The 23,172-nt window shown below is 40.0% G+C and overlaps 2 protein-coding genes across 2 annotated transcripts; both read left to right on the top strand.

The window, feature by feature from the left end:
- The first annotated feature begins 2,346 nt into the window (after window positions 1-2,346).
- Window positions 2,347-7,364, top strand: LOC125013867 (TRPM8 channel-associated factor homolog). Its single transcript, XM_047594776.1, has 12 exons — window positions 2,347-2,999; window positions 3,330-3,546; window positions 3,767-4,058; window positions 4,792-4,931; window positions 5,046-5,093; window positions 5,233-5,407; window positions 5,533-5,627; window positions 5,725-5,935; window positions 6,137-6,373; window positions 6,497-6,720; window positions 6,923-7,036; window positions 7,128-7,364. The coding sequence occupies exons 1-12, from the start codon at window positions 2,347-2,349 to the stop codon at window positions 7,362-7,364; spliced, it is 2,643 nt and encodes an 880-aa protein (XP_047450732.1).
- A 7,038-nt stretch (window positions 7,365-14,402) lies between these two features.
- On the top strand, window positions 14,403-22,366 carry LOC125013106 (TRPM8 channel-associated factor homolog). The gene is made up of 12 exons (XM_047593423.1): window positions 14,403-14,634; window positions 14,822-15,587; window positions 15,997-16,213; window positions 16,576-16,873; window positions 17,260-17,561; window positions 17,701-17,875; window positions 17,991-18,085; window positions 18,275-18,485; window positions 18,972-19,208; window positions 19,540-19,763; window positions 19,855-19,968; window positions 20,801-22,366. The coding sequence occupies exons 2-12, from the start codon at window positions 14,950-14,952 to the stop codon at window positions 21,047-21,049; spliced, it is 2,760 nt and encodes a 919-aa protein (XP_047449379.1). The 5' UTR covers window positions 14,403-14,634; window positions 14,822-14,949; the 3' UTR covers window positions 21,050-22,366.
- Window positions 22,367-23,172: the final 806 nt, after the last annotated feature.

Below are 23,172 nucleotides of genomic sequence, written 5' to 3'. Positions count from 1 at the left end.
AACAAAAGCCAAAACAAGTTGCAAATAAATGCACTGCCACCTCCTTTCCTGTCCAACTAGGAGCATATTGCAAGCACTGACTATATATGGTTGCAAGTAGCATTACAGCAGATGGAGTGACAGTGGGGACAATAGTTAGGTTAGAAGCAGGACTTCTAACAGACACGACTGTTGGTAGTGATGATACAGTATTTGCTATATATATATATATATATATAAGAGAGAGAGAGAGTCTAATCAAATGAATTGTTCATAGTATCACGTTGTTATTTCATGTACCATGTGTTTTATTGAACTGTAGCACAGAGAGGAAGATCAGTTAAGATGATGGCCCCAAAAAACACAGATCTGTACCTATAATTTGTAGGTTTCTGTGATGTATCCAGATCAGACTCTATATATACAATACAAATGTGAGACACACCACTCTGGTGACTGTAATAATACTGATAATAATTACTTTTTATAATAATAGTCTTTATAGTAGACAGACAGATGGATGCTTTATTCATCCCGAGGGACAGCCATATAATATTTAATGTCCCTGTGTGTCAGCTCATTTCGAGAATGTAACATGGAGTTATTTGCTGACTTCACAGTCATAATGTCCTGCTATGACCTTAACGGCTTGGTTTGCACGCTATCTCAGTCACCAGTTCATTGCAGAGCAACGCTTCCTAGTGTATCTAACTGAATGTTACTTATTTGGAGGCTATCTGCAGTGGACGGTATTTTTCACATATTATTTCTGTCCACAGCGCCCAGTAAAGCTGTACCCAGTCAGTTGTGAGGCTGCAGTGAATTGTATCATGATGCATTCAAGCTCTACTAAGTAATTATGAGCATCAGACGAGGATCAATTAATTTGTCATGATGTGTTCATATGTAGCCTTGTAAAATTGTTAAATAAAGTAAAAAGACTATTTACAATTTTGGACAGTTTACACTGACGTTGGAATGGTTTTAATATATATCTTTATAACATCTTTATAACATTTGTATCTCTCCATCCTTAGTCAATCTACTGCATTAACTCATCTCTCAAACAGTTGAAAATGTTGTGATCATCTGATTATGCATTAAGACAAAAAAAAAATAAAAAATAAAAAATGCAGTGATACTGTCAGATTTTGAAAAATACTGTGGTATATATTTTTGGTTATACCACACAGCCCTAGCGCAGAGTGACTCGCAACATCAGGGTCCCTCCAGTCTCCTCTTCAAAACTTAGCCGATGTTTGCCTGGTAAAATTACTTATAGTTATTCTCAGTGAACACAATGAGTGAGCATTTCTCACGTTTAGTGTTTTGATCAGTTACTAGTGAGTTGACTGGAGTCTGATTTCACTCTAATAGTTTTGTAAGCGAAAGTTCTAAACTAAATTTGCTAAGTCATACTGGCAAATTACTTGTGTATGTTTGCTGTCAATATCGTGTACTGGGTACTGTGTACTTTTTACGCATTTTATCTTAGAGATAAAGAGACATACTTTAAATGAAGATATTTATTCATATTTGTACATGTAAACTATTAAAGAGAGAGCAGATTGTTCAAAGCTGCAAACACTTTCTTTCCTTCTCCGGTGGTGTGCGAGCTGCCAAATGGAAATGACCTTTAAGGGATTAATAAAGTTGTTTTGAATTTGAATTTGAATAAAGCTATGTTTGCAAGTGCACTTGCTCATTTAAGACACTAGCAGCAGTCATAAAGGCATCAATAGACAGCACAAACTGCTTTTAACAGTCAAATGTTTTTAATAGAGGGCATTACTTTAGCGAACATATAAAGCCTCTGTTACATTCTCTTTGGCAGCAGCTGTCCCTAAGACACAAACAGTGTTGCTTGTGAGACGTTGTCAGTGACTTGCCAGTTGGGGATTACACCTCCATAACTGTATTATAGTGATCTTTGATCTTTTCTTTCTGCCATAGTAACATTTTCTTTTAACTCTAGCAGAGGAGGACCAGTTCTGTGCTTCACACACAGGTGAGTTGAAGAACCAGTTTGTTATTTAGCTCTGCATACACTCGCTGTATGAAATGCAGGTGAAAGACAAATGTTGACTGCTTGGGATTTAGCACGTTAATGTCACCACAGACACAGACAGTTCTGCTACTGAATATGCAATTAATTTTATGTAACTTCATTATAGGTCAGGCACCATTGTGTTATCTCATTGTAGATTCATATTAATATACTTTCATATTTGACTCTGTCAGCGATCCCTCGGTTCCCACGGGTCCTAATCGTCAAGACACTCATCCATCTCAGAAGATCTGTTAAACTTGCAGTGTTAACACATTTGCCCGTCTTCACCAGTTTTCAGAGAATAAATCCCTCACACCATGTCCAGTCAGCCTACTCAAAATCACCCTGAAGAAGCCTACAAGTCTCTGGTGAGAGGCTTAAAAGAGCTGGATCTTAGGGGCCCCTGTGTTCCCAGTGACCTGATCCTGATTGGAGACCATGCTTTCCCCTTAGCAATAAACAGCCAAGGCCAGGTCATTATGGCAGCTTCTCTGTACGGCTGTGGAAGGATTGTAGTTCTGGCTCATGAAGGCTACCTGACCATCTTTCCTGCTCTGGTAGAGAACGCTCTGACCTGGCTGAGAGGAGATGGATCTGAAAACATCTCTGTGGGGGTTCACAAGAATGTCAAGGCGGTCGCTGATAACCTGAGAAGATGCAGCTTCCAAGTAGAAGTTGTGGGGGCCTTTAGTGACAACCCAGGAGTTGGTGTGTATGTGACAGATGCCTACAGTGTGGGCTCAGACCCAAAAGACCTGGTGGCATTTCTGAAAGCTGGAGGAGGAGTGCTGATAGGGGGACAAGCGTGGCACTGGGCTTCAAGTCGCCCTAAGGAGAACACGCTGCTGCATTTTGATGGAAATAAGGTGTCTGGTGTTGCTGGGATCTACTTCACTGATCATTATGGTAAGGCAGAGAATCTGCCTGTCTACCCTCAGATCCCATCCTCGTGGATGCCTTTATCCTGTGTGTGAGTGTTATTTCTGTCTTCTGTTTTGAACCTTTTGAAAGCTTCCACTTTATAGATGGTAACCATAACCTGACAACATTACACATTTTGGCTTTGTATTTAAGACAATATTTAAAATCTTGAAATAATTTTACCACTGAAGCTGTTCCAATCTTTTCAGTGATTTCAAGTTAGATTTTGATGAGGTGACTTTACTTTAACTAATTTTACCATTAGTTATACAACATAGTATGTAACAAAAAAACAAAAATAGTATATATTAAAAATGTAATAACTCCAATAATTGCTCTCGTCTAATTCTTAGCTTCTCACTTCCCTTTTCAAATACAGAATTGGCAAGAATTTTGAAGCTGACTTGCAGTTCCTACTCCAGGGAGTTTCAGAGTTTCAGATTCCAGAGGATTATACTGCCTCTGAGGTTCTTGTCCACGGCCCACTAACCTTTCCCATCGGTACCACAGACAAAGGACAAGTGTTCCTGGCAGGAGCCTACTACGGGCAGGGACGTGTTATTGTTGTTACACATGAAGGACTCCTGGAACTAGAGGTAGAGTTAACATGAATTATTTAGTCAAAGTCAAAAACACGAAGGACAACAATCTCATGTTGTATTGGTATAAACATGTTATATCACAAATAGATTTTGTTTTGACAGTGAATATGAACACTTTATCACACCTACACCAGCAGTTGTCTCTTTGCAGTGTCCAAAATAGAGCAGATGAATTAAGTCACAACCTTTCTTCCAATGACCGACTTTATTACAGGCGCTCGCTCCATTTTGGAACAATGCCATACACTGGTTGGATGAAGGCCACCAAGGGGTTGTTGGCATAGAGATGGATCAGGCCCACAAAGTTCTCAGCAAGTCAGGATTGAAGTGTGAGAAGACGAACTTCAAGAAAGACCTGAGTGTGTTTGTGCGCACAGCCTACAGTGATACACATTTGGAGGAACTCCAAGAATTTGTAGCTGAGGGAGGAGGTCTCCTGATTGGTGGACATGCCTGGTACTGGGCCCAGACACACCAGGGGCAAAACCCATTAACAGAGTTCTCAGGTAAGTTAATGCACCACAAGAACTTCTTAATGTATGGGTCCTGGCACAGACAATATGACTTATGTCTACCTGGTTGTATTTATCTGGTGCTGCTCAGGATGTGAAATTAATTTATGAATGTGACATAGAGACAAAAGGAGTGAGAAATAGATGTCACCTAATGAATCAGCTGTTTAGAATGGCTTTAGATGTTATGAGGAAACTCTTAGGAGAGTCTCAGGGTAGAGGAATAGGTAAAATCCCCCTAAAATAAAAGGTAAAAAGATTAAACTGTGTTGGGTAGAGTTGGATGTTTGCACAGCCTGATTACCAGTCCATACAGAGGTAAACTATGTGGAACCAATGGCTTGTTAAAGTATGAAAAAATTACATTACTCACATTAAGTGGAGCCAGTCAGTCAGGTGGTGGTGGATACAGGCAGATTTTTTTCTCAGGAGGAACACGGCACTGACTTAGTTGAGGCCCTCAAAGCATCAAATCAGATTTAAATATAAATAGCTGAAATTAAATGTAATATTGAATGAATTTCATTTTGGTAAAGAGTTAAGATGTGGGAAATTCACAAGAGGCCGGTGGTGACTTGTAATCTACTCTATGTATACAGCAACTGGTAATGAGTTCAGACACTGAGTCGGTACAGAGTGTTCAAGTGGTTTAGACATAATAAAATATTCAATAATAACTTAAAAACATAACACAGTAGATGAAGTCATGTTTCCTGTAATCTTTCAGGTAATAAGATCCTCAACCAAATGGGCTTGAGTCTGTTGGCAGCAACAATTCCATCAGGTACCTACAAGGCCCCAGAGCCCAGCCAGGCCACCATAGATAACTACCACTTCCGCCACCTTCTACACCGCTTCGCTGGTCATGTAACTGAGGGAAAAGAACTTACAGGACACGAAGAAGAATGTCTCAAAAAACTCGGTGAAGACTGTGCCAATTATTTGGCCATGAAAGCACATAACTGCTCCTCCTATACTCAGGTGGTGTCAGCACTCATTGACATCTTAAAGAAGTCTGGCATGCCACAGGTGAGTAGACAAAATAAAATGCAAAACACTTCCATACATGCAACTGAAAACACAATAAAATGGTTGTTTCTTTCATGTCCAGTGGTTATTATAATACAGCTGCTATTCACTCAGTTATAATATAACAATATCCTTCAAGGTGAGTGAGAGCTGCCCTGTGAAGAGTCCCAGAGATCACCTGCTCCTCAGTGTGGGGTCAGAGGTTTATAAGGTTTGTCCAGATCCTGATGCCCTCCTGCCCTACCTGATCAAGAATAACCCACTGTTGCCAGTTGTCTACAACCAAAGGATCAAGATTGATGTTAATACAACAGGTCAGAACCTCGTTTTTGTTCACAAATATAGAACTCTTTATGAGTTCAACTTACAGCATATAGAACATGAGCATGTTTCATTAACATGTTTGGTATCCATAATGTGATTCGATGTGTGTCCACAGAGAGGGAGGAGTGGATCAGTACAGGTCTCTACCTCTCTCCTGGAATGAAGACCTACATGTCCATGCCAGCAGAGATTGTTAACAAGGGATGGAAGGTACAGAGTTACTCTGAGATATCACAGAAACAAAACTGCTGGGTTACTTCTATAAATTCAAAATGAAAATCAAACTAATCTTCATATGTTTTTTCAGGTTCAGATAGGCTGCCAGACAGACCAACTGAATGCTGAAGAGTTGAAGAGAGCACCATGTGTTTATGAGCGATTTCCTGTTACCTCAGACATGATGCAGGTGTGGAACCTGTGGGGGGGACTCATCTACCTGGTGGCACCTCCCAAAACACAAGTGCAGGGTCCAGAAGTGACTGTGCAGATGGCTGTACCTGCACCATACTATAAATCTGGTATGTAATGGATGAAACAGTGTCTGTATGTGTTAGCAGAACGGTGTGCAGTGTCTGTATTGTGGTGTATTTCATGTGTAAAATGCCCACAAGGTTCATTTAATCGTTAATTGTTTAGCAGCTGTACGCACAATTTACTGTTAAATACTACAGAGCCACTGATCTGTTTCTAATCTTTCCATGTATCTTTTTTCCTTTCAGGTGTGACAACAGCAGCTGATTGGTCATTGCTGCGCACAGCTCCTTCACCCTGGGCAGAGTTGGAGTTCGACAACATCATCCTCACTGTACCATCAGATGTTGTCAGGGCCCTGGAACGTCCTGATGAGGTGGCAACACTTTGGAATGACATCATGAGGAGTATTGCTGATCTTGCTGCCATCCCACACAAATTTCCTCGCAAAGAGCGTTTTGTAACTGATGTGCAGATTTCTGCTGGTGAGTGTGTTGTCTGTCATGTTTTATTTGAATGCATCATTTGCTTCAATCACAACACAGATTTTTTTTAAATGATTTATTTACATGTCACCTACATTTTCAAAATGTTACTCCTCCATCTAGGTTGGATGCATTCAGGTTATCCTATCATGGCACACAAGTCCACAGCAGCTGAGCTGGTCAGTGTGGACCATATGAAGAGTGAAGGCCTGTGGGGTCCCATCCATGAACTGGGACACAACCAACAGAGAGACTGCTGGGAGTTCCCTCCACACACCACAGAGTGTACATGCAACCTGTGGTCAGTGTATGTGCATGAAGTTGTGCTGGGGATCCACAGGACAAAGGTGCAGTACATCAGTAGCATCTTCTAGATAAATGGCTGGATACGTCAAGCCTAGTATTTTAGTGTTTATGTTAAACACAAAAGACAGCTGCTCTTCTGTTTTTTTTTTTTTTTTTTTTTTTTTTTACAATATAATGAGACATTATTTTTTCTTTTCAGTAGGATTACAGTTTTTACACTGTATTTAATCTTGTTCATATCAGGCTCACCCAGATTTGACTTTAGAAAACCGAAACAAAAGAGCTGAAGACTATGCTAAGGGTGGCAAGAATCTCAGCACCTGGAGCATGTGGGTTGCCCTGGAGACATATATGCAGGTGAGTTAACTCCTGTATAGGTAACTTACAGACCAACCAATATATATATATATATATATATATGTGTGTGTGTGTATCTCCTTCTATGTAGCTCCAGGAATTCTTTGGCTGGGATGCCTTCATGAAGGTGTTTGCTGCTTACCACAACATGAGCAACTTCCCCAAAGACAACAAAGGAAAGATGAACCTGTATGCTGTGACTTTCTCCCAGACTGTGGAGATGAACCTGACTGGATTCTTCAAGGCCTGGGGTTGGCCCATAGAAACATCCACTGAGGAGAAACTCTCCAACTTGCCTCCCTGGTGTGATCACCCCTTCATCAAATAAGAGAGACGGAAGAATATTTTAACTTACTTTTTTTTTAAACTACTTTTTGTCATATATTGAAAGGTTGTTCATGATGAGCGAGACTGTTGAATTAGGGCTGGGCGGTATACCGTTTTGGTAACACTTTCTATAAAGGTTGTATTTATAATGCCCTATGAATGCACTCATAATGTTTTATAAGGTGTCTATAAAGCATTATAACGGTCATTATTACCATCTAGACATATTCACAAGTCGTTATAACCAACTTCATGATGCATTATGACAGCTGGTTATGAATGATTGTAATTTTAATCTGAATAGTGCATCATAAATATGTCAATATCTGCCTAGTCACTTGTTCATTTTATAATGCATCATAACTACTTTGCTTTGCTAAATGTGTATAGTGATGCATAATGAGTTTTGACTTTGCCTATAGTGCTTTATATCTGTAGTTATAAGTATATGTAATAAAGTTATAATAATGTATACATCTCCGTACAGCACACAGTTATAAACAGCTATGCAATATCATAAGTGTTATTTGTCAGCGCTAAGTAAAGTGACAAGAATATGACACTATTATTAACAGATATAAGTTACTATGAGTAATTAAAAGGTGCAATGAACTAAGTCCTGAGTCTGGCATCTTTACCCCATATGCACAGTGTTAATATCATAGGTGTTATTTGTCAGCTTTAGGTAAGTTAGTGCAAATGAGGTGTTGTGGATATAAGACTATTATAAACAAATATGAGGCACAATGAATTGAGGGCCTGGACAGTAAAGACAAAAAGAATGCATTTAGTTCACTTTATTTTCATTTAAACCAACACACATAATCAGAATGATTATCAATGTTCTGAGCACATTACACAAACACATGAAACACGTGAAACAGGTCACAAAAGCGGCACGCGTGGTCCTAGAAATGTGTCTCTTAAAATCGCCTTTGGGTTGGTGAGGTGATTCAGGGTCAGAGGTCAGGAGATGGTTTGACAGCAACTACAAGAAGAACAGAGGCAAATCTTTAGTGCTCTAGCTGGGTTTGTTTTTTTATGCAGAAAGGTTTGATTGAAAACACATAAGCAGATCACGTTTTTTTGTTTAAAGCAGCCTAATGAGACATTGTGTTACCGCATATCATGCAGGCAGCGCAGATTACCCGCAGGTGGCTTAAACTAGCTACACGAAAGTTACCGGACACGGCTATTTTAACTCACAAATTAGATCGTTTTCATATTCTTGCGTTTAATGATTGAAACCATTCGAAATCATTGCTTTAATATGTAAACGATGTGCTTCATGTAAGCAAAGTAAGACATTAGCTCCATAACACTAGCAGGACAGAGACACAACCTACCTGTCCTGGAGAGGACTCAGTGGAGAAAGGAAAGAAAAGCCGCTTTACGACTAGTACATAGTCAATTAATCAAAATAATATCTGACGGCATTCAATAAATGCGGACATTTCTAGCGATCCTGTATAAAGAAGCGGTTAAATGCCAACCCGATGTCACAGTGGATGTGAAACTGTCACGAAAATTAATCTATTGTTTGGTGCCTGCCTCACTTTGAGATTCGAAAAAAAATTAATGGTTATTTGTTATATTGGTCTCTTATACAGGATCGCTAGAAATGTCCGCATTTATTGAATGCCGTCAGATATTATTTTGATATCGTTTTTATTAATATTATTATTGTAGAAATGTAATTCCTTAGTCCATGACCCCTGACCTCTGACCCCACCCACCTCCGTCCCCAGCTCCACCCACTGTCGTAAAGCATTGACTATGTACTAGTCGTAAAGCGGCTTTTCTTTCCTTTCTCCACTGAGTCCTCTCCAGGACAGGTAGGTTGTGTCTCTGTCCTGCTAGTGTTTTGTGAGCTAATGTCTTACTTTGCTTACATGAAGCACATCGTTTACATATTAAAGCAATGATTTCGAATGGTTTCAATCATTAAACGCAAGAATATGAAAACGATCTAATTTGTGAGTTAAAACTAGCCGTGTCTGGTAACTTTCCTCTAGCTAGCTTAAGCCACCTACGGGTAATCTGCGGTGCCTGCATGATATGCGGTAACATAATGTCTCATTAGGCTGCTTTAAACAAAAAAACGTGATCTGCTTATGTGTTTTCAGTCTAACCTTTCTGCATAAAAAACAAACCCATCTAGAGCACTAAAGATTTGCCTCTGTTCTTCTTGTAGTTGCTGTCAAACCATCTCCTGACCTCTGACCCTGAATCACCTCACCAACCCAAAGGCACTTTTAAAAGCCACATCTCTAGGACCACGCCGTGCCACTTTTGTGGCCTGTTTCATGTGTTTGTGTAATGTGCTCAGAGCATTGATAATCATTCTGATTATGTGTGTTAGTTTAAATGAAAATAAAGTGAACTAAATGCTTTCCTTTTGTCTTTACTGTCCAGGCTCTCATTTCATTGTGCCTCATATTTGTTTATAATAGTCTTATATCCACATCACCTCATTTGCACTAATTTACCTAAAGCTGACAAATAACACCTTTGATATTAACATTGTGCATATGGGGTAAAGATGCCAGACTCAGGACTTAGTTCATTGCACCTTTTAATTACTCATAGTAACTTATATCTGTTAATAATAGTGTCATATTCTTGTCACTTTACTTAGCGCTGACAAATAGCACTTATGATATTGCATAGCTGTTTATAACTGTGTGCTGTAGAGAGATGTATACATTATTATAACTTTATTACATATACTTATAACTACAGATATAAAGCACTATAGGCGAAGTCAAAACTCATTATGCATCACTATGCACATTTAGCAAAGCAAAGTAGTTATGATGCATTATAAAATGAACAAGTCACTAGGCAGATATTGACATATTTATAATGCACTATTCAGATTAAAATTATAATCATTCATAACCAGTTGTCATAATGCATCATGAAGTTGGTTATAACGACTTGTGAATATGTCTAGATGGTAATAATGACCATTATAATGCTTTATAGACACCTTATAAAACATTATGAGTGCATTCATAGGGCATTATAAATACAACCTTCATAGAAAGGGTTACCACCGTTTTGTTAATTTTTTTTTCTGTTATGATATGAATTTTCAATATGCCAGCATACCGGTGTATTATACAGCGTTTGGAATGCTGTGCCTAGGCCTAAACACTGTTTCAGACCAGACCATTTTCAATGTGGCGTGTAAACCCACATGGTGCGACTGCATCATTGCAAGTTATAACTTATATATATTCGCAGTAATGAATCCAAGCTAAAACAAAAACACTTAGTCATGCAATATTTTAAATTTAATAATTTCAATAACCTTCTTAAAAATGGTTTGGTCCAAGGTTAGTGAAGTGAATTAAATGAGCATGAACAAGCAAACTCCAGCAGGCAGAGAGGGAGATCAGTTAAGATGATGACCCCAAAAAACACAAATCTCGACACCAGAAAAGACTTGAGGGAGTGAGGCCAGGAGTAGGAGCAGCAGAGCAGAGACCCAGGACATCAGAACTTCTGTCAATGGGTGATATTCGGGCTACACTCTGGATTAGTCGCCAGTTCATTGTAGAGCAACATTTCTTGGTGTAGCTAACTGAACATTATTAATTTGGAGGCCATCTGCAGCGGACTGTATGTTTCACACATCTCTGTGACAGTGCCCCATGAGCAGCACCCTCTCAGTTGTATTATGACACTTTCAAGTTCTACTCAGTAACTATGAGCATCAGGTGAAGGTCAATTACTTTGTCAAGATGTGTTCATATGTAGCCTTGTAAAATTGTTAAACAAAGTAAAAAAGACTATTTAGAATTTTGGACAGTTTACACCGACTTTGGGATGGCTTTAACATTATTATTTAAATCGTAATTGTCCCCCTGTCTTCAGTGAGTTCGTCAGAATTTTGAAAAATACAGTGATATATATTTTTGGTCATACTGCCCACCTTATGTTGAATGTTTGCAGACAGACTTAGACAGACTTTAATAATCCACAAGGGAAATTGCTTGGCCAATTATTTGTTTATTTGTATTTCTTTTTTTTTGAAGTTGGGAACACTTAATTCGTGTTTAACTTAATTATATATATATATATAATGTATAATAAATTTAAATGAAATAAATTTAGTTTGTAATTTGTGCCAATGACAAGCCACCTGTGTAGCGGGCGTGTTTAAATAAAAAGTTCTTATCAGTTGCAGTGACTGAGAGTGTGGAGCAGGAATGCAGTAGAACCAGCCACTGTAGCCACTGTATGACCTTGCTCTGCCAACACAGACATGATATATTGAGACAGAAAAAGAGTAGGAAGAGTAGGAGTAGGAACTTTTATTTTACTGGAATCAAACCTTGGATTTGGTAAAGGGTAGTGATATGAAGAGTTTTCTTTTTAGTGTCATGTTGTCTTTATTATTTGCTTAGACAGTGAGGAACATTTTTAGTGCACTGACATTTGATTTATGTTTATGGAATCAACACTAATAAACAGCTTTTCCTCGAAAGAAGTTCATCCAATTCTTGAATGAGAAGATATTTTATAATACATCAGCTGGAATAGACTCCAACACCCCTGCGATCCTAGTGAGGATAAGTGGTAGTAGAAGATGAGATTATATATATATACACACATATACATATATACTATACCGGTAGTGTGAATATGAATCAGAGTTAAGTCATCAGGTGCAGTCATGTTTAGGGTTTTACCTATATATATACCTATATACCTTTATGCCGTGCAGTTGAGACGCACTGTGTCATCAACTAGAAACCTTAGCATGGCCCTACTAACTGCTAGGTCAGTCACAAATAAAACATTTCTTTTAAATTATTACTATACCTCCCAGCAGTGGGATATTATATGTGAAGCAGAAACGAAAAACGTGAATACATGCTGGTGACTATACCCTGTTGTCTGAACTCCTTCCTTCTGTTGGCTTTCAGCTCGCCCCGTACCATGGGCACCCTGTGTGTTTAAATCCTAACTCCCAGCATGTGACGACCTATTCCAGCTTTGAGCTGCAGCTTTTCAAATTGAACCTGTCCTGTCCACTGTATTATCCACCAAAATACATCAGATACTTTAAAAGACTTTCTGTCAGGGATCGTGTTGAAATACGACCACATTTTAATCTCTGGTGATTCTAATATTCATGTGTGCTGTGAATCCTGACCTCTGGTCAGAGACTATAAACCTGATAGATTCTTTTGATTTTATATAGTGCTTATATGACCCCTGTCACAAAAAAGGGTATATTTTAGATCTCGCCCTATCTCGGTTGTCTGTCTCTATCAATGATCTCAGATCATCTGCCCGTTCTGTCAATTTGTCCTTCGACTGCCACAGTTTTTTGCTATTTTTAATGAGTCATTTTTGTGTAGGCCTGCATTTGATGGTAAATTTGCTCTCAGTGCTGATGAGATTTTTATCAGTCTTCAGCTCTTGGACCTTGGACTGTGTTGCTCCTGTAGGCCTAAGCGTATTAAATTACTCTCACAGCCATGGTAGAATGAATCAGCGTGCACTCTCAGACACACATGTAGATGAGAGAAAATGAAAGAGAGATAAACTCACTGTCACTAAACTCAAAATATCCCATCAAATTCTCCATGGCTGCCTGTCTGACAATCAGAGAGCTGTCAAAGCTACCAAAAGCTGCCTACTTCTCCACATCAGTCACAAACAGTAGACATAAACCTCAGGTCTTGTTTGATGTTCTGAACTCTCTTATCAATCCTAGTGACGTCTCCCCTCTTGTGCCAAGCCTACTCTCACACACACTCACCACGAAAAGCCCATCTTAGACCCTGCTCCTGACCAGATTGAGTCTTTGACCCTCTCCCAACTCTGTTGTACGTCTACGTCCTACAAACTGCTCCAGAGGTTTCTGACTCAGCCCCACTGACCTCTGGAGTCCTTCAAGGATCCATCCTATTCTTTTTCTTTTGTATTTGATTCCCCTTGGGGATTTTTTTCATATAGACAACATTTCTTTTCATGTGGATGGTCCAAATTTCTATGCCACTGAGGTTGTCAGGCAAGGAGTCCACGTTAAATTATGGATGAGTGCTGCTTTTTTTCCTTTTTTGAAGGAAACACTGCTTCTGACTTCTTCCCACTTCTTCTCCCTGAATTTCATGAATAGGCACAAGCTAATTCTAGGTATTGTAGTTTTTATTGCTTAGTGCAATGTCATTGTTTCTATTCATTTAAATCTTAAAAAAGCACTACATTTAGTTTCTCTCTCCGTTTTCTTGGTTTCCTCAGATTTGTCTCCTCTAAGGGGTGTCAGAGCAAGGAAGAGCAGTCTATAGAAATTTTCATTGGAGACATTTCAGCTATCAGTCCAAAAGGAGGTTTTCCAATATCATGCATGGTAAATCCCATTGATTGATTATTATTTTTTAAATCACTTAACCAAATGGTTTGTAAAACAGATCTCTCCCCAAAATCATTGTGCCAGGACGAGATCTGTCTTTTAGAGGGATACTGTGAACCTCTGCAGATGCCATTTAGGGGCCAGGCCCAATGCCATCTGCCCATCTCCTGGAGTTGGAGGATTGCGCTGTTGGAGATGCCACAACAAGCATCATAACTGGTAGCCATTACATGCTTGTGCATCCTAGAAGTGCCCAAGTGGCTGTTCAGAATGGCCGCTAGTTAACTAAGTCGAGAGATTTAATGACTTATGTTGTGTGTGTTGTCAGTCTCACCATCTTGCATCTATGAGGATGACTATCTCTTTAAGGTAAAAGGCAGACATCTGTGAAATGGTTTCTAGGCTCCTGAATCACATTTCATGCCTCCAAATAAAGTTTATTTTTGTTTGCTGTTTTGGCTATCCAACTTTCTAAAGTCAGTATATGTTCAGCAGGATGTGCCAAAAGGAGGCTACATCTGTTGTTATATGATCTGGGGGTAGAGCACGTCATCAGCTGTTTTTGCAAACTGGATGAACAAGTTTTCTGATACAATCACAGCTAGGGTGTAACTCTGTCCACAATGCGTAAGGTGTGTGCTATCAAAACAAATATGAACATGAGCACTGACGAGTACTAACAGACAGGTTCCAGTAGTATATATATCATCAAATAATAGTCACTGGGTTGTTCTGACTGAACTCTGTCCTCTTATTGTCTTACATTTCTCACTAAAATACTTCCTCTTCTTCGTGCCTCTTCATAGCCACTTCACTCATATTCTATGCAGTGTGCCCGGTGACAAGACTGCTGTGCAGAAGTGAATTAACAGAAGCAGAAAGCCACCACAACATTCAGGTAAAAATTGTAATTTTGTGTTACTCTTTGTGTTGAATATCTATCAGTGACTTTTGGCCTTGTTATCAGATTTACATTTTGTCTCTGAAGTTGTTGAAACTTTATTGATATAGATATGTGCCACGGCATCAGTATGCATTTTATATTTGTTTTAAGCTCTCACTTTCAGCTCTCTTTGTTCCCACAGGAAAGCCTGGCTGACACAAACCTCCAGACCATTAGATCTTGTGCTAACTCATCCTGGTTCTGACTCAGCACATCTTCCTTTTGCTATCCACCCTTAAGCTGATCTTTAGAACACTACTTCTTCTCAATATGTCCAGTCAGCACTCTCAAACCCACCATGAAATCTATAAGTCTCTGGTGAGAGGCTTAAAAGAACTGGATCTACGTGGCCCGTGTGTTCCAAGTGACCTGGTCCTGATTGGAGACCATGCTTTCCCCTTAGCAATGAACAGCCGAGGCCAGGTCATTATGGCAGCTTCTCTGTATGGCTGTGGAAGGATTGTAGTTCTGGCTCATGAAGGCTACCTGACCACCTTTCCTGCTCTGGTAGAGAATGCTCTGACCTGGCTGAGAGGAGATGGATCTGAAAACATCTCTGTGGGGTTGCACAAGAATGTCAAGGCGGTCGCTGATAACCTGAGTAGATTCCAAGTAGAAGTTGTGGGGGCCTTTAGTGACAACCCAGGAGTTGGTGTGTATGTGACAGATGCCTACAGTGTGGGTTCAGACCCAAAAGACCTTGTGGCATTTCTGAAAGCTGGAGGAGGAGTGCTGATAGGGGGACAAGCGTGGAGCTGGGCTCAAAGTCATCCTAAGAAGAACACGCTGCTGCTGTTTGATGGAAATAAGGTGTCTGGTGTTGCTGGAATCTACTTCTCTGATCATCAGGCTGAGGCAGAGAATCTGCCTGTCTACCCTCAGATCCCATCCTCCTGGATGGCTGTAGCGTGAGTTTTTCTCATTCTTTGGACATTTAAAAAGGTTGTAAGTTGCAAACTGAAAGCAATTCTCTTTCTAAAACTTCTACAAATGTCAGACCCCCTCTGTGTTAACTAAGAAAACATATTGTATTTGTGCATAGTATGTCATAATTGTCTGCCAAAAAATGTGTTGTATAGCTATTGCAATGGTGCCATTTGTCAAAAGTTCAATTAGGAGCGTGAGGCTTGAATTACATGACCCAGGTCTTTGCACTAATGGCAATTCGCTCTTAGAGGAGATGTGTCAGCCTGGATCCAAATAGGAAAAATTTACACCATCCCTTGAAAAATGCCACTCGCATAGTTAAGAAGTGGAAATTCCATTTGTAACCCATCGGTCTCATTTTATGTCTTTTCTCTTACCTCTTTAATGCAGTACTGGCAAGGATTTTCAGGACGACTTAGAGTTCTTACTGGAGGGGATTTCAGAGTTTGATCTCCTGAATGGTGTAGTAGCTTCTGAGGTTATGGTCCATGGCCCTCTTGCCTTCCCTATCGGTACCACTGAGGATAGACGAGCATTTCTGGCTGGAGGCTACTATGGGCAGGGACGTGTTATTGTGATCACACATGAAGGACTTCTGAGACGAGAGGTGGGGTGTGAATGAATAAATTGTGAGGGATCTGTCAGTTTTTTTGTAATATCTAGGCCAATAATATGATGACAGTAAAAATTTCTTCATTAGAGCTCTCTCCAACTAAACATCTCAGCAACATGGTGGTGATAATAATAATAATAATAATAGTCCCTCCAGTAGGATACAAGGGACTTTCAAGCTCCTTATCAAGTCACCTTAACCTTTTCCTTGAATTTGTTTAACACCTGTCCTACATTTAAGTCAGAACTTTATGCTTGAGAAATCTCTAGGCCATTTCATTATAACCACTAGCATTTGACTACCTATAGAACAGCCCACTTAACAAACCCTTTTTTTCATTCAATTAACATTTACAGACTCTTGCCCCATTTTGGAACAATGCCATTCACTGGTTGGACGAAGGCCGGAACGGGGTCGTTGGTGTAGTGCCAGATCTCAACAATGCCTTCAACCTCTTCTCCAAGTCAGACTTTCACTGTGAGAAGACAAAGTTCAGGAAAGACCTGAGTGTGTTTGTGTGCACAGCATACAGCAATGAGCATGTGGAGGAAATCCAAGACTTTGTAGCAGAGGGAGGAGGCCTGCTGATTGGTGGACATGCCTGGTACTGGGCTCAGACACACCAGGGGGGAAACACCTTGACAGAGTTCTCAGGTATGATGATTTTCTCATTTCCTTGTGAATATATACCAAAATGCCATTAGAGAAGGCAGGTAGAAGAAAATTCAGGGCCTAGTCCTCCATCCAGGTCAAGGTGGGTTCTACTGAATCACTGCATGGAAGCACATATAGTCAACCACAGGACAGTGAGGTACAAGTAAGACCTTAATATTCTTAAAGTGGCACATGTGGCCACATGTCTAGTAAAACTACAGTAACGTGAGAGACATTGTGGTAAAAGCAAATAAAAAAGAAAAACCTGACCTGCTCAACCTAAACATATTAGTCGGCATGTCATGGTTAGCTCTGGTTTTGGGCTTGGCGATCAAAATAATTTTAAACAAACAGAATCTTGTTAAATTCCTTCTGCTGTTTTTCAGGAAACAAAATCCTAAACAAAATGGGCTTGAGTCTGCTGGAAAAGATAATATCTGAAGGTTCCTACAAGGCCCCAGAGCCCAGCCAGGCCATCAAAGATAACTATCACTTCCGCCACCTTCTACGGCGCTTTGCTGGTCATGTAACTGAGGGACAAGAACTTACAGGACATGAAGAGGAATGTCTTAAAAAACTGGGTGGAGACTGTGCCAATTATTTGGCCATGAAAGCACATAACTGCTCCTCCTATACACAGGTGGTGTCAGCACTCACTGACATCTTAAAGAAGTCTGGCATGCCACAGGTGAATAGACAAAATAAAATGCAAAACACTTCCATACATGCAACTGAAAACACAATAAAATGGTTGTTTCTTTCATGTCCAATGGTTATTATAATACAGCTGCTATCCACTCAGTTCTAATATAACAATATCCGTCAAGGTGAGTGAGAGCTGCCCTGCGAAGAGTCCCAGAGATCACCTGCTCCTCAGTGTGGCGTCAGAGGTGTATAAGGTTTGTCCAGATCCTGATGCCCTCCTGCCCTACCTGATCAAGAATAACCCACTGTTGCCAGTTGTCTACAACCAAAGGATCAAGATTGATGTTAATACAGCAGGTGAGAGGTAGACTAATATAGAACTCTTTATGAGTTCAACTTACAGCATGTAGAACATGAGCCTGTTTCATTAACATGTTTGGTATCCATAATGTGATTTGATGTGTGTCCACAGAGAGGGAGGAGTGGATCAGTACAGGTCTCTACCTCTCTCCTGGAATGAAGACCTACATGTCCATGCCAGCAGAGATTGTCAACAAGGGATGGAAGGTACAGAGTTACTCTGAGATATCACTGAAACAAAACTACTGGGTTACTTCTTCAACTACATGGTTACTTCCTCAAGGAAATTATATAGCTAGGTCTTTTTCTATGTCTTGTTCCTGCTTCACATCCTTTGACTCAAACATGTAACAGTACTACACTTCATACATTCATGTGTTTTTGTATGTCCCTCAGGTTCAGATAGGCTGCCAGACAGACCGACTGAATGCAAAAGAGTTGAAGAGAGCACCATGTGTTCACGAGCGATTTCCTGTTACCTCAGACATGATGCAGGTGTGGAACCTGTGGGGGGGACTCATCTACCTGGTGGCACCTCCCAAAACACAAGTGAAGGGACCTGAAGTAACTGTGCAGATGGCTGTACCTGCACCATACTATAAATCTGGTGAGTATGTGGTGGCTGAAACTAGAAGTATTATTGTTATTATCATCGTCATTATTATTATTATTAGAAGGCTTATAGACAGATAGGTAGGATCAGATACAGATCAGGTTAATCTGTGCCACTGCTCTACGGTATGAGCAGCATCAGACAAAACAGTCAGCGAAGGACATCTGGTGGACAGATGGAGCATGACATGAACTGGGAACCCTGAATGTGGCTTCAAGCACGGCCCAGGGGAAAACTGAGTGGAAGGCATGTAGCATTGTTCATTGTTGTATTAAAGGTTCATATGGGTGTTTATTTCTGAATCCATAATGTGTAGAAATGGCCTTTGTGCAGAAGTCACCGAAGAGATGAAGTTGTATGTAGTCTGCCATGAAGAATTTTTTCAGACTTCAAAACACCACTAATGCAGACTCAGTCTGTGTAATAAAAAATATTCTGTAATAACCACTGATATGTTTCTAATCTTTGTTTTCCTTTCAGGTGTGACAACAGCAGCTGATTGGTTGTTGCTGCGCACAGCTCCTTCACCCTGGGCAGAGTTGGAGTTTGACAACATCATCCTCACTGTACCATCAGATGTTGTCAGGGCCCTGGAACGTCCTGATGAGGTGGCAACGCTCTGGAATGACATCATGAGGAGTATTGCTGATCTTGCTGCCATCCCACACAAATTTCCTCGCAAAGAGCGTTTTTTAACCGATGTGCAGATTTCTCATGGTGAGTGTGTTGTCTGTCATGTTTTATTTGAATGCATCATTTGCTTCAATCACAACATGTCTGTGAAGGTTCTCAGTCATCCAGGTCATGGTAATCCAAAAAAGCGTTGAATAAGGTCAGCTGGACTTGTAGAATTTCTTGAAGAGGTTTCCCACTAGTTCATCAGAACTGAAGAAGCTACTCGGATGAGTGGCGAAACGTCTTCAAGAAATTCTACAAGTTCAGCTGACCTTATTCAACGCTTTTTTTGACTTCAATCACAACACAGATTTTTTTTAAATGGTTTGTTTACATGTCACCTACATTTTCAAAATGTTACTCCTCCATCCAGGTTGGATGCATGCAGGTTATCCTATCATGGCACACAAGTCCACAGCAGCTGAGCTGGTCAGTGTGGACCATATGAAGAGTAAAGGCCTGTGGGGTCCCATCCATGAACTGGGACACAACCAGCAGAGAGGCTGCTGGGAGTTCCCTCCACACACCACAGAGTGTACATGCAACCTGTGGTCAGTGTATGTGCATGAAGATGTGCTGGGGATCGACAGGACAAAGGTGCAGTACATCCTTTCTGTAGAAATGAACCTTTTACTGAGAACACACATATCATCGTTACAACAGGATTAATCTAATGTGTTTAATGCAGACTGAAAATCCTCTGATTCCAACAAAAAGGATGGCTCTTGCAGAAAAGTATGTCAAAGAGGGCAGGAATCTCAAAAGCTGGAATGCGTTTGTGGCCCTGGAGACATATATACAGGTGAGACAGAGACTAAGACTATATCAGATTGTGGATCTGCATTCAGAAATTAAACATTTAGAACTCTTCGGCAATACTAATGAACTAAACGTCTATAGCTCTGCTAACAGCTTTGTGATTGTGGTAAAATGGTAAATTTGGGGTGATTGTTGCATCATAACCCATTCTCAGCACATCTGTGAGATTCAAAAGTAAGCAAAATCTTCTTTTCAGTATCTGCTGAGTAGTCATCTATAGTGGTTTGGAGGAATTGCAGTCCATTCCTCAGTACAAAACTGATTCAGTTCGGAGATGTAGGTTGGTTTCCTCAACTCCTCTGGAAGGTTACGGTCATCTTAAATCTCTTCCATTTTTGCAAAATTTGTCTGACTGGATCTGTGCAATCCATCTCTTTGATGTCTTTGTAACTTTTTCCAGCCTGATGAGCAACAGACAGCGGACTCAGATTGGCTTTGAAACTAACTTTTGATCCTAGACGCACACTTAGTTTTGCAACTCAAATACCACTGCTTCATTTTCCTGAATATACAAATACAGTAGTAGTAAAGTAAAGTATTTTATTTATGTTTCATTAGTTCAACTGGGTTTAAAAACAATGAGACAATGTAAATGTTTGCAATACTGTTTTTGAATATGGCCATTTGACCAAAACGAGTCAAGAACTGAACTGAACTGAAGGAGACAGAATATGTTGATGACATTTAGTCAAATCACAGAATGTATTTTGGGCATCAGAATAATCCAATACATTGTGTATTACTCATGTGCACTCTGATTTACCTGATGTTTTCTTCTGAAGTATCTTTGTTTACCTGTCTCTCCTTCCACGTAGCTGCAGGATAAGTTTGGCTGGGACGCCTTTAAGAAGGTGTTTGCTGCTTACCATAACATGAGCAACTGGCCCAAAGACAACAAAGGAAAGATGAACCTGTATGCTGTGACCTTCTCCCAGACTGTGGGGATGAACCTGGCTGGATTCTTTAAGGCCTGGGGCTGGCCCATAGAAACAGACACAGAACAAAAACTCTCCAACCTGCCTCCCTGGAGCGATCACCCGATGGTCAAGTTTGGTTGTGTCTGACTTCAGACTGTGACCAGTTAAAGGAAAGGTTCTTGTAAATGGCACTATCCACAAAAAAGGAAAATAAGGGCAACAGGACTTCTGTGATGAAATTTCATCACCAATCCGAGTTTGATTTCAATTGCATGTTATCTGACATAGAGCCTATTGTAATGCAGACATATGTTAAACTGTAATTTCTTCTGTGAATTTTCATTTTAGTTAGTTATTTCACGTATAGAAACAAGATGGGACATCAAGATGACAAACAACTGACATGACAACTGCTCCATCAAGTGGTGAGAGCAGGAAAAAATATAAATAAATTAGTACAGTGTAGACATAAAAACACAACCCAGTATTTATTTGATGAAGGAAGTGCAGATGCGTTGTACATATTTTAATCTACATACTCTGCGTTCTGCTCTCACTCACACATATAAACTGGGTGGAAAATTAGCATGTATGGCTTAGATGAATTATGTTACAGTCTGTCAGCACCATTACTGTTGCCTCAACTCTCAACAGCATCTAAAAAAATGTTCCTTTAAATGACACTTATTGTAAAGTAACTCCTGATGTCCACCTTCATTTTTTTGGATAACATCCTGCCTGAGCATATCACATAAATTATGCTAATACACACGCACACACACGCACACGCACGCACGCGCACACGCACACGCACGCGCACACACACACACACACACACACACACACACAATAATGTTTAAGTATTCCAACCTAATGTTAATAGCATTGCACCAAATAAAAGTGCCCTTTCCGTTCTGTTTCCTGCTACTGGTAGGAGTATTGGATACGTTGCAAAATGCCTTAAAAGTCCCGTTGCCCATGTTTTCAGATTTTTTAAATATACTGTGATCTGGGTGACGGTCAACTTTAACAGACATCTTCAATGGGAAAATCGCTTGAGTGATATCATTGAATTTTTTATAGTGTATATTCCAAAATTATAATTACATGTGCGCACATTTTAAAATGTAGTGGCTCTACCATATGATCATGTTAATGAGGAATTGTAGTAGGGAGGGATTTTTTTTTCTACTAGAGTCTTTTCATTTTTCAAATAGAAAAATAAAGCAAAGGCCAACATTGGGAATTCTGCCTTGTCTAATGTTTGTTAATCATAAACCTGTGTTATTTTGTATGCAGGACTAATCTCTGTTACTCTGGATCTAACAACATGGGAGGAAGATTTATAATGTCACAGTTGCAAGAAATAGATTGCTCATAGGTCAGCAAGGCCTGTTCCATATGACTTTCTGTCCATCATATTAACTCTACCACTTATATACACCAATCAGGCATAACATTATGACCACTGCCAGGCAAAGTACACAACATAAACTATCTTGTGACAATTCAATGTTCTGCTGGGAAACATATCAACCTGGCATTTGTGTGGATGTTACTTAGACATGTACCACCTACCTCGACCAGACCAGACACCCCCATCCCATAGCAATGATGGCAGCAGCCATCCCCAGAAGGATGCAGCCTGATAAAGACAAAAAAATGTTTGATAAGACATGAAAAACAGCACAAGGTGTTAACCTGGCCTCCACATTCCCTAGAAACTGATCAAGTATTTGTGGGATGCACTGGAACAAGTCTGATCCACAGTCAAGAATTGGTAATTATTGAATTAAATAGCATAACAAAGGTAAAAATTGATCAAAATGTCTATGGAAAATCTATAGTCAACCGTTCTGCCATGGATCTTTATCAGTAAGGTTTAGACAAGAAGAAGAAGAAGAGGGGATGAGAACACCTCCAGAGATTAAAGATGTTGGACCAGCAGAAATAACATTACATGTAGTTACTGAAGAATATGACTGACCATAGCAATAACTTCATGCAAATGATGATGAAAGCTGCTAATGAGCATCTTGATACTATGACAAGGAATATCCAGGAACCAAAGGACAGTATCCAGTTCACACAACGAAAGGTAGATGACATCAAAACCAAGGTCCCAAAACACCAACAACTATGACCTGTACAAAAACTTGAAGGTGGTTTGTGATGGAGTAGTTTCCCTTGAAAATAAGGCGGTCCGGCTTGAAAACCAGTGTAGGGTAACCTTGTTTTTGAGGAGATCGAGGAGGCAGCTGATGAGACCT

Source organism: Mugil cephalus, chromosome 9 (genome assembly GCF_022458985.1).
Source record: "Mugil cephalus isolate CIBA_MC_2020 chromosome 9, CIBA_Mcephalus_1.1, whole genome shotgun sequence".
NCBI classification, from domain to species: domain Eukaryota; kingdom Metazoa; phylum Chordata; class Actinopteri; order Mugiliformes; family Mugilidae; genus Mugil; species Mugil cephalus.
Note: the sequence above shows the minus strand (reverse complement) of the source record. Positions and strands in the feature narration are given on the sequence as shown.

What these genes read in the sequence shown, in the direction of transcription:
- LOC125013867 (XM_047594776.1), top strand. Translation starts at nt 2,347, where the DNA reads ATGTCCAGTCAGCCTACTCAAAATCACCCTGAAGAAGCCTACAAGTCT. An exon ending in AAGGACTCCTGGAACTAGAG is followed by an intron (nt 3,547 to 3,766) that starts GTAGAGTTAACA and finishes ACTTTATTACAG; the next exon opens with GCGCTCGCTCCATTTTGGAA. An exon ending in CCCTGGAGACATATATGCAG is followed by an intron (nt 7,037 to 7,127) that starts GTGAGTTAACTC and finishes CCTTCTATGTAG; the next exon opens with CTCCAGGAATTCTTTGGCTG.
- LOC125013106 (XM_047593423.1), top strand. Translation starts at nt 14,950, where the DNA reads ATGTCCAGTCAGCACTCTCAAACCCACCATGAAATCTATAAGTCTCTG. An exon ending in TTGTCAACAAGGGATGGAAG is followed by an intron (nt 18,086 to 18,274) that starts GTACAGAGTTAC and finishes TATGTCCCTCAG; the next exon opens with GTTCAGATAGGCTGCCAGAC. An exon ending in CGATGTGCAGATTTCTCATG is followed by an intron (nt 19,209 to 19,539) that starts GTGAGTGTGTTG and finishes TCCTCCATCCAG; the next exon opens with GTTGGATGCATGCAGGTTAT.